Genomic DNA, 17,456 nt, shown 5'->3' with positions numbered 1-17,456 from the left:
GTATTTCTAGTTTGTTGAGTTCTTATCATGGAAGGGTAATGATTTTGACAAATGAATTTTTATAAGTTTATTTAAATAATCATGTTATTTTTGTTTAATGTATTGATATATTACATTAAGTGATTAATTCTCAGATATTAAACCAAGTTTGCATTCTAGGATAAATCCTACTTAATCATGGTATATAATTACTTTCATATCACTTTAAATGTGGAAAAATATTGAAACTGAGAACTGAAAAGTTATAGGAATTAGCTGAAAAGAGGAGGAATTATTGTAGGAAGACTGAATATTGTAGGAAGAAGTACCTTAGAGAAAACCAGATCTAAACTTGGATAGGAGACAGGTCATATTGACGGAAATTCGATTAATTATGACTAGAAAAAGAAATCAAGGACAATAATGGGAAAGAGATAAAAAAAAAACCCACAAGGAAGCTGGAGCAAAGTTACAAAGTACCATGCGAGCTACATTAAGAATCAGAGTTTTAACTGAGGAAAACTGTGAAGTCATGAAAGGGCTTTACAAGTAGAAACGGGACATGGTCCCATTTGACTTTAATAAACTCGCTCTGGCTAAATGGCAGAGAATGTTGAAAACAGCGAGACTGAAGCAGGCAGCCCATTAAAGATCCTGCAGTCACTGAAGTAAGATGAAGCCGCTTAAACCAAAGAGGCGGCAATGATTCCAAACATATCAATGAGGGGCACCGAAAGGACGTGGTTGGAAATGGAAGAAGAAAACAGAGGGCTCTGTCAAGGCCCTTGTCTAGCTTTTGCCAATCACAGGATGGCTCATCACTGTGACAGAGAGCACAGGTGAAGAGAAGGAACAGCAGGCCTGGGAGAGATAATGAGCCTGGTTGTGACATGTCAGGTGTGTCTACAAGGCAGCCACTGGGGAACATCTGGGGCAATCAGGACTGTAAATATGAACACAAAGTTGTCCCCGTACAAATGACAACAAAATGGGATTTTGTAGGAAGACATACAAGGAAGAAAATAGAAAAGAAAGACATTAGAACAGAACCCTGCAGCAGGACATATTTAAACATTAAAGAAAATAGCACATAAAAGAGAGAAAGCAGTAGGCATAGAGATTAAAAAGAAAAAACCCCAGAGGAATATAGTCAGACCGCCACAGGTGTGGGTAGGTGTATACATGCTCCTAAAATTCACAGGTTGAAACACCAATGGGATGGTTGTAAGACGTAAAGCCTTTGGGAGGGGGTTAGGAAGCAAAGCAAGAGCCCTCCTGATGGCATTAGTACCCTGAAGAGACACGAGGCACAACCTCTTCCTCTCCCTCTCAGCCCTGAGCCATAAGAGGACAAGTATGTGGCATCTACACACCAGGAGAAGGGCCCTCATGAGACCCTGAGATGGCCACCACCTTTATCTTGGAATTCCCAATCTATAAAACTGAGGAAAGAATTTCTGTGGTGTAAGCATCCAGTCTGCATTATTTTTGTTAAAGCAGTCAGAACTGACTAACACATAAAGGTTGGGCAGATTAAAAAACAGAGGTGTCGCCGGGCGTGGTGGCGCACGCTTGTAATCCCCACGCTTGGGAGGCGGAGACAGGAGGATCGCGCTGGTTCAAAGCCAGCCTCGCTTGCTTAAGAGACCCTGTTTCCAAATGAAAAGGTTAAAAAATAGGTCTGGGAGTGTAGCCCGTGGGAGTGTATCCCAGAGGTAGAAGGGCTTCCAGGAACCCCAGTACCACCAAAAAAAAAAAAACAAAAACAAAAACAAAAAACAGAGGTGTCCAGGCATGGTGGCGCACACTTGTAATCTCTGCGCTTGGGAGGATCGCACAGGTTTGAAGCCAGCCTCAGCTATTTAAATAGTGAGGCTCTCAAGCAACTTAGTGAGACCCTGTTTCCAAATAAAATATAAAAAAATGTCTGGGGGTATAGCCCAGAGGTATTAAGCCTCTGGTTTCCACCCCCAGTACCACAAAAAAAAAAAAAAAAAAAAAAAAAACCCAGAGGTGAACACTGTCAAATAAGATAGTGATGAAACACTCCCACTGGATTTCGTAACAAGGAGCTGCTGGTAAGAGCCATGAGAAAGAAGCTGGATCACGAGAGGCTGAAAAACGAACATTCAAGTAAGCACGTGAAGGGAGACAGTGTGGCCGAGGACTCAAGAAAGCCAGCCATGAAGACCAAAAGAAAAAAGACGAAACAGCCAGCTATTGGGCTTCTTGATATTTATGTAAAAACTATACTCGGGATATTTGAATACATGGATTAATTAGCTACTCACAAGATAAGAAAATCTTACGTAACTTTTTTTTTTTTTTTGGCCATTCTGGGGATGGAACCCAGGGGCATTCGACCTCTGAAGTATACCCCCTGCCCTATTTTTTAGTCTTTATTATGAAACACTAAGTTGCAGAGGGCCTAAGTAGCTGAGGCTGTCCACGAACCACAATCCTCTGGCCTCAGCCTCCCAAATACTGGGATTACAAAGGGGAGAACAGAGTATTGTGTATCTGTGCAGGATCAAGGCCTACGTCAAGGGCAGAAGACTGGCACAGGCCTGAGGGAAACAACCACCAAATCTTCGCTTGAGTAACACAAACAGAAGCTGCAATGGCAACTCCGAATCCCCTCAGGAAAGAAGTTACAAACAGGGTAACACTCAAGTGTCTATAGAGTATCTGTCTTGAACCCCCCTTGTAGAAGCTTATGATAGCTTCATAAGCCATAATGACTGGCCAAAGTACCAGGTAGATGGTCCAAAAAGAATCTAAAAGAGCCCTTCATAATGTTTCTTTTATTTATATTTTATTTTCCTGATGACATTGAGGATTGAAGCCGGGGTTTTCTACCACTGAGCTATACCGCCAATCCTATTTTATTTTCTATTTTGAAACAGAATCTCACTAAGTTGCCAAGGCTGGCCTCAAATTAAGCAATCCTCCTGTATCAGCCTCCCAGGTTCTGGGATTAGAGGTGTGCACCAATGCACCCAGCAGAATTTTCTTGAATACTGCATTTATGATTTTTCTTACTTTTTGCTTACAAGTGGTAAGATGGCCACATGCTCAGAGTTGCTGCTGGCCAATTCTCTCCCCATTTGGAAAGTGTATGTCTGAGAACAAGGCCAAGGCTGTGGAAAGCAGAGGCAAGAGATAGATAACCTTGTTTAAGGTCCTACATCCAGCCATGACTAAAGTATAAAAAAAAAATGTTTCTCATATATTTTTCATTTGTGCAAAAACATTCTTCTTTGCTTAAGGTAGACATAAGTAAGTTTGTTACTTACAACTAAAAGAAGCGTGACTTTTACCTGAGCATGGTAGTGCATGCTCGTGATCTCAGTATCTGGGAAGATGAGACAGAAAAATCACAGGTTGGAGGCCAGCCTTGGTAGTTTAATGAAACTGTTTCAAACTAAAAAAATAAAATAAAAACAGAGCTGCAGTATGGCTAGAAGGTAGAATGTCCCTGGGTTCAACCCCTAGTGCCAAAAAAATAACGTGTCTAGCTAGTTTTATAGATAAACTACTTTACTTGGAACAATAACACAATATAAGTCATGTTCATTTGGGTTTTTCTAAAAAGTGCACTTTTATTTATTATTATTATTATTATTATTATTATTATTATTATTATTATTATTATTTTGTGGTACTGGGGTTCCTGGAAGCCCTTCTACCTCCGGGCTACACTCCCAGACCTATTTTATACTTTTTTATTTAGAAACAGGGTCTCTTAAGCCAGCGCGGCTGGCTTCGAACCTGCGTGATCCTCCTGTCTCCGCCTCCCAAGCGCGGGGATTACAAGCGTGCACCACCACGCCCGGCTAAAAAGTACACTTTTAAATCCTATTCTTAGCACTTGAATTCTGTCCCCAGACACTACCAGGGACACAAAAATTCAGGAGTCATTGCATTGTTATGCTAATAGATGCCAGTCAAAATTGCACTGTGAAGTTCAGCATGGTGGCGCAAGCTTGTAATCCCTGCATTTTGGAGGCTGAGACAGGAGGGTCGTGGTTCAAGAACAGCCTCAGCTACTTAGTGAGGCCCTTTGCAACTCAGTGAGACCTTGTTTCAAACTAAAGAATAAAAAATAGGGCTGGGGGTATAGCTTGGAGGTAAAATGCCCTGGGTTCCATCCCTAGTACTACAAAAATAAATAAATAAATAAATAAATAAATAAATAAAGGACTATGAGAAATTCTATCAGGTGAGTGACTGTTCCTGAGTTAAGTCAAAGAGCAGTGAGTCAGACCACCAGTAGAAAGGGCTCAAGTCGGTCAACACCTGCCATGGAAAGGCGGCCGGTCTGCCTCCAGCCTCACAGCATGTGCACACAAGGCATTCTGAGTGACGCTGATCTGTCAAGCATCGCTTTCTTAATGCCAGAGTCCACAGAATAAAACAACGTTAACAGCAAGCTCAGAGCAGCACAATTTCCTATTGATCTGTTTTCTAATCACAGCTTCAACAAATATTCACTATGGATGAAAGGCAAAAGGACAGATAGAGATAGAGATGAAGAAGTGAGCAAAGCAATCTGTGAGCGAAAATTAAAAACAGAACCAAACCCTACGCCATCCAAACAAAGCCTCAGGACAAAGCTTTGTAACCCTTCACTGGAGCAGGTCAGCAAACACAGAGATATTACAAGTCAAGATCCCGATCCTGAACTCTACAACAGGGACATCCCAGGCTTTCCGCTGTCTGACAATATTCCCTGTAGAGTGCATCGTGCTCGGAACTGTCTCTGTGCTTATACACCATCAAGAAATAAGCCTTCTCTGTTTCATATATTTATACACTCTCATCGGTGTGTTGCCAGGTCACATCATAATGAAGGTCGGTGGGAGAGGGACACCACACCACAGCACTTGGCGAGCTTCCCCTGCCCCTCCTACCCCTCCCCTTCCCCATACACGGTATTAAAATTGCAAACCTTCTCTTTACAAGTTTTTTACTCATGAGCAGTGGGTCTTTACACTTTTGCTATTTAAGCCAATGTTTTTCCACACACAGCTGTTACGGAGAGAGATTCTTTAATCACACATTTTGTTGCGAGTGTCACTGTGATGTGGAATATGCTCAGTGAATTTTAATAGTTCACGTTTCTTCGGTATTTACACAGTATTTTAACGCTGAATAAATGGCTACCAAATGCCTGGTGAAGCCTCTTTCGGTAAAAACTGGGACAGAGGGGACATTCCGCTGCTGTCAGCAGCTGCTGGCTATTTCAGCAGTGCTCACATTAATGCGTTGACAGTCCATAGTTACCTGTATATGATGTACTTCAAACACCCCTCATTAAGGCAGTTTCCTTTTCCCCTCATAAAAACACTGACATTTATACATTAATTATAATGAAAATCAATCACTGCTTATAGGACTTTATGTCTATGAACAAAAACTGTGGAACAAATTTCATTCATACAGAAAGTATCCATTGAAGAGATGTCTAACTGGGCACAGTAGTGCGTGCCTGAGACCCTAGCTACTCAGGAGGCTCAAGTAAGAAGATCTCAAGTGTGAGGCCAATTTGGGCAACTTAGCAAGACCCATTTTCTAAATAAAAAATAAGACAAAAGGGCTGGGATGTATGTGGCCTCCGTGATAGAATGCCCACAAGTTCCATCTTCAGTAATGCAAAAGTCAAAAACAAACAAAAAATTATAGCAGGCCAATAATTGTGTCCAGACAGCCCTGGAGTCTGCCTGTCATAAAGATGGGGCACTTGGGAACTTGAGCTGAAGCCACCCTTGCTCTGGCTATTTTCATCAGGAATATGCTGCAATTGTGACCAACTGCATGAACCTGGTGGGCTAGAGAGGAAAAGGGTCACAGGAAGAACTCTAGGGGAAGAAGGAGAAATGACAGATGAGCAAATAAGGCGACCTAGCTGAGGGCACTGGCAGGGAGGAAGAAGGAAACTCCCGAATGTACATGATGCACATTCACAAGCATATCAAAGCCAGTCACTAGCCAAATGTGAGCAGTCGGGAGGGGAAAGAAATAAGCTGGGCATAGGGGAAGGGCTAGACGAGTGATGTGTGCATGTATGCCTCTACCGTCTTGTACCCCATTAAGATGAATGACTACAAAGCTGGGCATGGAGACCGCACGCTTGTGATCCCAGCATTCGGGAGGCTGAGACAGGAGGATCGCGGTTCGCGGACAGCCTCAGCTACTTGGTGAGGCCCTCTGCAACTCAGTGAGACCCTGTTTCAAAATAAAGGATAAAAAAATAGGGCTGGGATGTAGCTCGGAGGTAGAATGTCTCTGGGTTCCATCTCCAGTACCACAAACACACACAAAAAAAGATGTATGACTACAATGCAATAATTTTTTTAAAAAAGACATGAAAATCCCTAGAACTACCGTGGATGCTTCTTGAAGGACTCAATCAGGCTGAATCCTGGACAGCGGGCGGATGCTAACAACCTCAGGAACAGGGACACTTGCTGGGCCAGCTGAGGATGCTGTTCTGCCCTGAGAGGCCCTTGCCACTCAGCTATCTTACACACCGAAGAAACACAGACCATTTGTCTGTGCCAGTGAGGTCTCAATCTCTCAGCTATCGCCTGTGTGGCAACCAGGCAAACATACCTACCCTCCTGGGGGAAAAAAAAGTATTCTTCCAAACATTATAAAGTGCACAGAGCGTGGCATGTACAGCAGGTACTCACAAGGCTTTCCATGTCTGTGCGAGCCAGCATGTACGTTCTGACATTGCCATTCTGATGGAGCAGAGTGTATAAGAGCAGTGTGGCTTGATCAGAAGTCTGCTGTTCACAGAGGGCTGTATAGAGACTGTTAAAGTTAATCTGGAAGGCATGAGGAATTGACGAGGGGAAGGGACTGCTATCTAGAATATAAAAAAAGAAAAAAATTTTTTAAATAAGATATGAATATTTTGGGGGCTGGACTTTTCATATAAAACATAAGTACTGTTAAAGTAATACATATAACTTAATCCTATTAACTTTATATAAAATACCTACATTTCAGAGCCCATTTTTCAATTTATATTTCAAATTTTACTAAAAAGAGAACTAAACTAAGTCACATAGTTTGACTTATTATTTTCCCATAAGCCTAGCTGAACTGAATCAGCTATGAGGACATGCACTTAAATCGTGTTCTGGGGCCAAAGGCCTCACACAGACTAAGTTAACCACAATACTGAGATGCCTTGAAAACAAAACAAAGATTAGCAGACCTAAGAAAAAATATAGAGAGACAAAGAATACAGTTTTCTATATAAAAATAAATTCTCTCATAAGATAAGGCTTTAAAAAAAACTGCCTTGAAGCTAAGTTCATATACTACAAACAAATCATACTTAAAAGTATTCGCCAATGTTACTAATCTATTTCCAAATAAAATGACTAAAATAGTGACGTACAACTGAGCTGGTCTTAAAATAGCAAAAATCAGCATACATTCAACCTTAGTTTCTCTAATGGGCAGAAAATAGCAAGCCTAACACAACCACCAGAACATTTCCACAACTTTGGGGGTTTTTTGTTTGTTTTGTTTTGTTTTGTTTGTTTTTTTGTGGTACTGGGGGGTAGGACCCAGGGACATTCTACCTCCAAGCTATATTTTATTCTTTATTTTGAAACAGGGTCTCACTGAGTTGCAAAGGGCTTCACTAAGTAGCTGAGGCTGTCTGCAACCCGTGATCTTCCTGTCTCAGCCTCCCAAATGCTGGGATTACAAGCATGCACCACCACGCCCAGCTCTACAACCTTTTTATTTAAAAGAAAACTTAAGTCAAGCATGGTAGTACATGTCTGTAATGGGAGGCTGAGACAGGAGGATTGCAAGCTCAAGGCCAGCCTCAGTAACTTAGTGAGACCCTGTTCCAAATTAAAAAACAAAATAAGGCTGGGGATGTAGCTCACAAGTCAAAAGCAGATAACAGGCCCTTTCCTGGACAAACAAGTCTACTGGCACCGTGATACTGGACTCCCAGTCTCTAGAACTGTGAGAAAAAAATTTCTGCTCTTCATAAACGACCCACTCTCAGACATTTCATTATAGCAGCACAAACAGACAAAGATGCTCTGAAATGATAATACCAGAATTGATGGAGGCACAACTCACTCCTCCACATGTCAGAGTTGATGGCACAGCGGTTAGAAAGCCTGAATGTTCCTGCCCAGTGACTGCACTTCTTGCTCATCTTAATCACGCGGTGTTACGTGCATCTTGATAAACTACTACAGTAATCCTCCTTTTATTCTTTCTTTCTTTCTTTTCTTTGTGGTACTGGCGGTGGAACCCAGGTGCTTTCTATCTCCGGGCTATACTCCCAGACCTATTTTATATTTTATTTTTGAAACAGGGACTCACTAAGTTGCTGAGAGCCTCACTAAGTAGCTGAGGCCGGCTTCGAACCTGCGCGATCCTCCTGTCTCCGCCTCCCAAGAGCGGGGATTACAAGCGTACGCCACCACGTACAGCTCAGTAATCTTCCTTTTAGAGGGTAATCTCTTGTTAGGGAATTACTGTTTCAAAATGCAACTATCTGTTCATGATCTGCTTTAGAGATTAATAAATTGCAGTCCATGGTATATCCTATCATCTGTTTTAGAAATAAAGGTCTCTTGATGGTGGCCATGCTCAGCGGTTCTTGTGTGATCTATGTATCATACTACATTGTAGTATGTATCATACTACAATGGCAGATTAAGTTGCAGTCTAATCAGACGGCTCTGCAAAGCCACCGCTCCTTTATAGAAAAGGATTTGTGGATTTCTCTTCTAATTTTTAGGACTATAAAACTCTATGACTGTAAGTGGAAATTTAAATCAACCTATCAGTTGAGTTTCATAGATTAATTCCTATACTTAATAGGTAGTACAGACTACCTCAAATTTTATTTATTTATTTATTTTATTTATTTTATGTATTTATGGCACTGGAGGTGGAACCCAGGGGCTTTTCTACCTTTGGGTTATACACCCAGACCTATTCTATATTTTATTTGGAAACAGGGTCTCGCTAAGTTGCTGAGAGCCTCACTAAGTAGCTGAGGCTGGCTTCGAACCTGCATTATCCTCCTGTCTCGGCCTCCCAAGCGCGGGGATTACAAGTGTGCGCCACCACACCCAGCTCACAAAGTACCCCAAATTAAACACAAACTAATTTGGTTATCTCTGAAAGGAACATAAATTGAGATGGAAATAAACAACCATAGCATCTTCTAAGATTTATCTGACCTTTCTGAAAATATTGTCTAGCAAGTCTAAGTTTTTCTTGGTTTCTAGCCAATAAAAAAACAGCAAATCCACATTCGTTTCCAAACTCTAAGACAATAAATATGACGTTAACAATACTCTCACTAGAAGGAATATGCAGAGAGCAAACCTCACGGACCTTGTGTGTTTTTAAAGGACATGATGGCCTGCCTGTAGGGGTTCGGTGCGTCTGCAGCGTCTGTCAGGTTGGCCAGCACCAGCAGAAGCAGGAGGCTCTGGTTGGCCAGAGGGGAAGAAAGCTCTGGAGAGGCCGCTGCTTTGCTGCCCACGCCGCCTAGTGTGAAGACTGTCCAGAGTCCAGCTTGAGAAGAAAGCACACAGTTAAGATTCTGGCCACCAAAAAGACGAATGCGTTTCTCTACAACTTCTATACCTTTTATGCTTAGAATTTTTAAATAACACTTTATTTTTTAACTTTATTGCAGAAGCAAAATTATTTTTCATTTTCATTTTATTTTTATTATAAAAGCAAAATATTTATTGTACTATAAAAGCAAAACAAGCTCATGATTTCAAAAGTCTATTGCCAAAACAGAATACATGAGTTAAAGATTATGAGTCCCAAGGTGTGTGTGGTGGTGTACACCTGTAATCCCAGTACTTGGGAGGCTGAGATAGAAGGATCTCAGGTTTAAGGACAGCCTCGGGAAGGAGCAAGAATCTCATCAACCTAGTGAGACCTTGTTTCAAAAATAAAAATAAAATAGGGCCACAGGTGTAGCTCAGATGTAGAATGCCCCTAGGTTGAATCCCTAGTACCATAAGATATAAATATAAATACAGAGTCCTTAATCCCATAATTGTTACTTCCACTTCCCATAGCAAATCACTAAGTTTCTTGTATATCTTTCTAAAGTTTTTTACATATAAAAACATACACATAATTATAGAAGAATTTTATATACAGCTTTATACAAATTAACAGTAGTGCTACAGTATAAATACTATTCCCATAAATATCACTGACATCAGCACTGTACTACTGATACTCTACACAAAAAGATTAAGGCAACAAAAAAAATTGTTTTTCGTTTCGTGGTGTGTGTGTGTGTGTGTGTGTGTGTGTGTGGTACTGGGGATGGAACTCAGGGGCATTCTACCTCCGAGGAACACCCCCAGAACTATTTTTATCCTTTATTTTGAAACAGGGTCTCACTGAGTAGCTGATGCTGGCTGCAAACCCAGATCCTCCTGTCTCAGCCTCCCAAATACTAGGATTGCAAATGTGCACCACCACACCCGGCTTAAAAGATTGTGTTGTGTTTTTTTTTGTTTTGTTTTGTTTTTTTGGTTTGTTTGTTTTTTTTTTTTTTTTTTTTTTTTTTTTGGTGGTACTGGGGTTCCTGGAAGCCCTTCTATCTCCGGGCTACACTCCCAGGGTCTCCTAAGCCAGCGCGCACGGCTGGCTTCGAACCTGCGCGATCCTCCTGTCTCTGCCTCCCAAGCACGGGGATTACAAGCGTGCGCCACCACGCCCGGCTAAAAGATTGTTTTTAAGTTAGAAAAAAATGTTCATATTTGCAGGCCATATGATTCTCCGTTTAGAAATGTACTATCCAATATTAGTAACCACTTGTAGTTATTGAGCATGTGAAATGTAGTCCAAATTACAAGGTACTAGTATACACAATAAATTCTGAAAACGTAATACAAAAAACGACTGTGAAATATCTTTCTAGTATTTTTTACATTGCTTTCATGATGAAATGACAGTATTTTGGATGTACAAAAATTATTTTTACCTTATTTATGTGAGTACTAGAACATTTTAAATGACACATGTGAAGTGTATTTCCACTGGACAAAGATGCTCTAGAATATCAAAGACACTCCACTACTGGCACATTAGGACTAATGGAAGAAGGCGACAGTTCTATGACTACAAGGTTTAAAAAAAAATCAAAAGTCTTCTTACACACCAGTGATAAATTAGCAAATATATTCAACTCTAATCATAACACTAACAAATATGATAAAATATTCAGGAATAGACCTAAAATATATACGATCTTGGGCAAATGACCAAAGAATTTTGCTAAAGGCCAGAGGAGATCTGAATTGCTATGGAGAAACAATGTTTTACTGGACAGCAAGACTGAGTACGGTAAAAATGTCAGATCTGCCCTCAAGGAAGTCTAAAATCCAGTATGCTGACCATCAAAATGCCAACAGGAATCTATGTGACATTTGTAAATTAAATATTGCTAGATAAAAAAATATATAAGAAAAACATTCTGAGAAAGACAAGGCTGAGGAGACATGCTCCCATGTAGACGGTTAAGCTTTTATAAAGCTACAGAAACTTATAACTGTGAGTTGGCAACAGAGTGGAAAAAGAGGCCAATCAGAGACAAATGAATTCAGAACAAAACTACATAAACATGAGAATTAAAATTATGATGAAAAGCAATATTCCAAGTCAATAAGGATAAAATCCTATATATCCTCTGAGGAAAATAAAATTTAAACATTTACCCATATTTAGTTATGAAAGTCTGTGAATATACCTAGAAATAAAGAAGCCCTTTTCTTATGCAAAATACAAATTTCAAGATGATATGCAGAGCAGTAATTTGATTAAAGATATCTTTATAAGATAACATATCAGCTAATAAGACAAGCAACAGATGAGGAATAAACATCTGCAACATATATAACAGAAGGATTTACTCTTTAAAAAGTCTACAAACTACGAAAAGTAATTCAAAATAAAAATAGACAAAGTCCAAACATGTGTGTATGTGTGTGTGTGTGTATGCACATGTTCACGTGCGTGCACCCATATATTTAAATAAGCCAAGCATGCTGCTGCATACGTGTAATTCAAGTACTTAAGAGGCTGACAAAGGAGAATCGCAGATTCAAGGCCAGCTTCAGCAACTTAGGCCCTTTGCAACTTAGGGAGACCTCGTTTCAAAATAAATAGGGCTAGGGGTGTAGCTAAGAGGCAGAATGCTCCTGGGTTCAGTTCCCCAGTACCACATAAATAAAATAAAAATAAATAAACTAATGCATGTGTATCTATGTTCCTAGCCATACAATTTGCCATTGACAAACTTGCCCAGCCAAGATGTCCATCAACAGATGAATGGATCACAAAATTATGGGATATGTACACAATGGAATTTTACTCAGCCATAAAGAACAACAAAACTACACCATTTACAGGGAAATGGATGGAACTGGAGAACACTATAGTAAGTGAGATTAATCAGTTACAAAAGCCAAGAAATCGGACACTCTCCCTAATAAGCGGAAGCTAAGGAGAAAACGGATCATAGGAGGTACCCTAGATGAAGGAGAAACTACAGATGAGCAAAGATGGCGACATGAGGGGAAGAGGAGGGAAGAAGAGGTAAACTTAATGTACAGGGCATACGTTATCAAACATACAAAAGTCACTCACTAAGCCAAACATGAGAGGGAGGGCGGGGAGGGGTGGGGGGAACTGGGTGAGGCTAAGTGAGTGATGCGTGCATGTCTGCCTCCACCATCTTATATTCCATAGAGATGCTCAAATACAATGCACCAACAAAAAATTAAAAAATAAGAATTAGCTAACTGACATAAGGCATGTAATCTATGGACCTTTCTAGGTGAAAAAATAAAAAAGATAAGATTATTCAGGAGAATACAAAAAAATTTAAAGGACTAATACTACCTATATTGACAAAAGCATAGAAAACAGGACACCTTTAAGAGATCAATGTGGAAACGGATTTGTAGGAGGATATTTGGCAGTTCTCGTTGAAATTTTAAACGTATATCCTAGGGCTAGAAACGTAGCTCAAATGGGTAGAGCACTTGTCTAGCATACACAAGGCCCTGAGTTCCATCCCCAGTACTGCTAAAAATAAAATACATACCCTCACAACTCAGCAACTTCTTTTTGTACACTAAGGAACATTTGACTAGAGACACAAGGATGCATTTATAAGACTGTTTGCAATAATATAGCTTATGACGATTAAAAGAACAATGTACGCGTTTACCAGTAGTAATGGTAACAAACTATGGTCAACCCACAGTATTACAGATACAATATTAAAAAGTAAATGTCTCGCCGGGCGTGGTGGCGCACGCTTGTAATCCCCGCGCTTGGGAGGCAGAGACAGGAGGATCGCGCAGGTTCGAAGCCAGCCGCGCGCGCTGGCTTAGGAGACCCTGTTTCTAAATAAAAATATAAAAATAGGTCTGGGAGTGTAGCCTGGAGGTAGAAGGGCTTCCAGGAACCCCAGTACCACCAAAAAAAAAAAAAAAAAAAGTAAATGTCTCACAAGAAAATAACTTCATGATATTCTATTAAGTAAAAAAAAAACAAAGTTTCAAGAAAGTGAGGTAATTTCAAAAGTCATTTACTAAAATCATGTATGTATCTGTGTATATTTGATGTATGTAAATATATCTTAAAAACAATGATTGAGCCGGGTGTGTGGTGGCGCACACTTGTAATCCCTGTGCTTGGGAGGCTGAGACAGGAGGATCTCACAGGTTTGAAGCCAGCCTCAGCTACTTAGTGAGGGTCTCAGCAACTTAGCGAGACCCTGTTTACAAATAAAAATATAAAAAATAGTCTGGGAGTATAGCCTAGAGGTAGAAAGCCTCTGGGTTCTACCCCCAGTACCACCCCCCCCAAAAAAAAAAAGATTGAGTCTACATCATACTAATAACAGAATTAACCCTGAAGAGAGATGTGAGACTGCATGGAATTGTAGGATAATTTTTGTTTTATATGTACAGTTTAAATTTCTTTACAGGGCGTGGAGGAGACATGTCTGTCCTGGAGGCACTGGGCATGGCTCTCAGGGCTGGTAAGGAGCTGGTGCAGGAGCTGGAGGGAGAACTGGCCCAAGAGAGAAGTCAGCGGGGCCCCGGTGCCGGGCCCACATGGAGAAGATGCTCCCCGAGTTGGTGGGCTCCAACCCCTACAGCCCTCTGATGGTGTTGAAACGAATGGGAATCGTCAGCAACTGTGAGAAAACCTGGAGCTTCAACTTAGCAGTCGTGGTGTTGGTGGCGTCGGTAGTGTGACCGCGGAGATGCTGACAAGATGTGGCATCAGTAAAGTACTGCTCTTTAACTGTGACAAGGTGGAGCGCGCCAACAGGAAGAGACTTTTCTTCCTGCCTCGTCAAGCAGGACTGAATACAGTTCCAGCGGCAGAACACACTCTGAGGAACATTAATCCTGATGTTCTTTTTGAAGTACACAACTAGAATATAACTACAGTAGAAAACTTTCAACATTTCATGGATAGAGTAAGTAATGGTGGGCTGAAAGAAGGAAAGCCTGTTGATCTGGTTCTCAGCTGTGTGGACAACGTTGAAGCTCTAATAGCAATAAACACAGCCTGTAATGAACTGGGAGGCAGAGACAGGAGGATCGCGCAGGTTCGAAGCCAGCCGCGTGCGCTGGCTTAGGAGACCCTGTTTCCAAATAAAAATGTAAAAATAGGTCTGGGAGTGTAGCCCGGAGGTAGAAGGACTTCCAGGAACCCCAGTACCACCAAAAAAACAAAAGTTCAATCTGCAATGAAAATAACCACAAGACATTCTCTAAGCTGAGATGTGTTTCTCTTTTGTTTGCTAGCTATTGTGTTTGTTCTCAGATTTTTTTACAGGTGTTCACATTCATTACTATGAGAAATAGAAGTTAATTATCCCTGCACAAATTTCACAAACAAAATACAGATTGTCTTTCTGCACAGCTTCTCTCTCCTACCCCCGACCCTCAAGTTTTTCCAGAAGGGTTGAAAGTTACTTACTCATAATGTCAGGTAAGTTAAGATTTTATATGAAAGTTGCATCTCTGGTGCATAAGCGCACACACTCACACCCCCTTCCTTTTTCTAATAAACAGTACTTCTGTGGTACCTTACCTTTTAGGGAGACCAAGGCAGCCTGACATTGCACACATTGTAGTTTGAGCTGGCCCATGATACTGGACCAGAATTCTTACAAAAGTTCGCTTCTTTTGCTGATCCAAGCCTCTGATCTATGACCAAAGAATCTTAGTCAAACTGCATTTTCTTGTTTGCCTCCCTGCTAAAAAAATCCTTCCACCAGAAATAAAGTCAGTATATCATCTTCTATTTCATAACCAAAATTAAGGAGGGTTCTCAAACGTTTTAAACTGTACACCTGGGCTGGGCGTGGTGGTGCATGCTTGTAATCCCAGCACTTAGAAGGCTGAGACAGGAGGATCACGGTTTGTGGACACCCTCAGCTACTTAGTGAGGCCCTCTGCAACTTAGTAAGACCATCAAAATAAAGAATAAGAAATGAAGCTAGGGGTTTGGCTCGGAGGTAGAATGCCCCTGGGTTCAATCCCCAGCACCACAAAACATAAATTGTATTCCTTGTGTCTTTCAAATAAGCTTTGAAAATAAAATTCATCTAGGAAGTACTGAAATTAAAAGTACAAATCTGGAGTCAATTCTATTTTTCAAAAGTCAGCTGGGTGTGGTGGCAGACACTTGTTATCCCAGTACTTGGAAGGCTGAGAAAGGAGGATTGCGCAGGTTCAAAGCCAGCCTCAGCTACTTAGTGAGGCTCTTAGCGCTTAGTGGGACCCTGTTTCCAAATAAAATATAAAATAGGTCTGGGAGTGTAGCCTGAAGATAGAAAGGCCCTACATTCCATCCCGAGTGTGTGTGTGTGTGTGTGTGTGTGTGTGTGTGTGTGTGTGTGTGTGTATATATATATATATATATATATATATATATATATATATATATATATGTATATATATCACAGACAACATTCTTTTCCTTTTTTTCTTTTCTGGTGATACTGACTAGGGGCTGAACCCAGGGACTTTTACATCTAAGATATACCCCCGGCCCTTCTAAAAAAAAATTGTTTTTAATTTTGAAACAAGTCTCACTAGGTTGATGAGAGTGTCACTACTTGCTGAGGCTGTCCTCAAAGTAGCAATTCTCCAGCCTTAGCCTCCCAAGCACTGGGATTACAGGTATGCATCACCACACCCAGCTTGACTCAATATTTTTAATAAAGAAAATGTGATGGAGATACAAAGAATGAGAATCTGAAACATCAATAAGTATAATAATTTTTATGAAAAAAGAGATCTCTTTTAAAATATTGAACAAAAATCAATATTTTCTTAAGAAAAATAGAGGTAAGTTACTATATTTTCCATATTAGTAAAAAATGCTACTTGCCAAACTACAATTTATCTAATGAATATGTTATAAAACACTATTCATTCAGAACTATACAAATGTAACTTATACTAAAGTGCTAGCATACATATAAAATTCTGATAAAAATCATATTCATGTACTTTAAACCCATAATATTGCCGGGCGTCATGGCTCACGCTTGTAATCCCCATGCTTGGGAGGTGGAGACAGGAGTCTCACTGGCTTAAGAGACCCTGTTTCCAAATCAAAAATATAAAATAGTTCTGAGAGTGTAGCCCGGAGGTAGACGTGTTCCATCCCCAGTACCACAAAAAAAAAAAAAAAACACCACCATAATATTATAACAACTAGATACATGAGAGAATTAATGAGAAGGGAGGTCATCTACTAGAGACGTGAATGAAAATTCTATTAGAGATGTTTCAATCAACACCTATAAAAGGTTCATCGGTCAATAGATTCACAATGTATGGTTGGTAGGGGTAGGCCCTCTTCCTTGGAACTAAAATTTCGAAGAAGCTTATACTCTGCCTTTGAGGAAGAAGTATGAAGGAGAGATAAGCATCCTAACAACTAAAACAAATTTTAGTTGCCATAGTCATCCAATAAATACATCTCCTCAAACACCTGTATTTTTTGTGGGGAGGGGTTTGCGGATCTGGGGATGGAACCCAGGGGCATTCGACCTCCGAACTACACCCTCTGCCCTATTTTTTTTTCTTTATTTATTCTGAAACAGGGTCTCACTAAGCTGAGGAGGGCCTCACTAAGTAGCTGAGGCTGGCCACAAACCGTGATCCTCTAGTCTCAGCCTCCCAAATGCTGGGATTACAAGCATGCGCCACCATACCCGGCTACCTGTGCTTCTCCTAGGGAAGTGTGGTATGGTAATAGTTTCACCAATAAAGTTATTCAACATGGATTCTAGGACGGCATCTGTCCTAGAATTCCTGACCCTAATACCATGCTCCCTAATTTCTGTTTTATAACTAAAATATGCTAGGATTTAGCTTTACAGGACTACATTTCCTAAACTT

At 40.5% G+C, this 17,456-nt stretch overlaps 1 protein-coding gene across 1 annotated transcript in view; it reads right to left on the bottom strand.

Annotated features, from left to right (window-relative positions):
- The window catches only part of DYM (dymeclin), a gene marked incomplete at its 3' end in the record, with an annotated part of 378,817 nt that overhangs the window by 237,131 nt on the left and 124,230 nt on the right, over positions 1–17,456 (bottom strand). Inside the window, exons 8-9 of the mRNA XM_080714686.1 lie at positions 9,369–9,555; positions 6,675–6,849 (exon numbers count right to left, since the gene is read on the bottom strand). Coding sequence (XP_080570812.1) covers positions 6,675–6,849; positions 9,369–9,555 — 362 coding nt within the window. The remainder of the gene's footprint in view (positions 1–6,674; positions 6,850–9,368; positions 9,556–17,456) is intronic.

Source organism: Muscardinus avellanarius (genome assembly GCF_963383645.1).
Source record: "Muscardinus avellanarius genome assembly, chromosome: 17".
Classification (NCBI taxonomy): Eukaryota; Metazoa; Chordata; class Mammalia; order Rodentia; family Gliridae; genus Muscardinus; species Muscardinus avellanarius.
The sequence above is the reverse complement of the archived record's forward strand: the minus strand, read 5'-3'. Positions and strand labels throughout refer to the sequence as shown.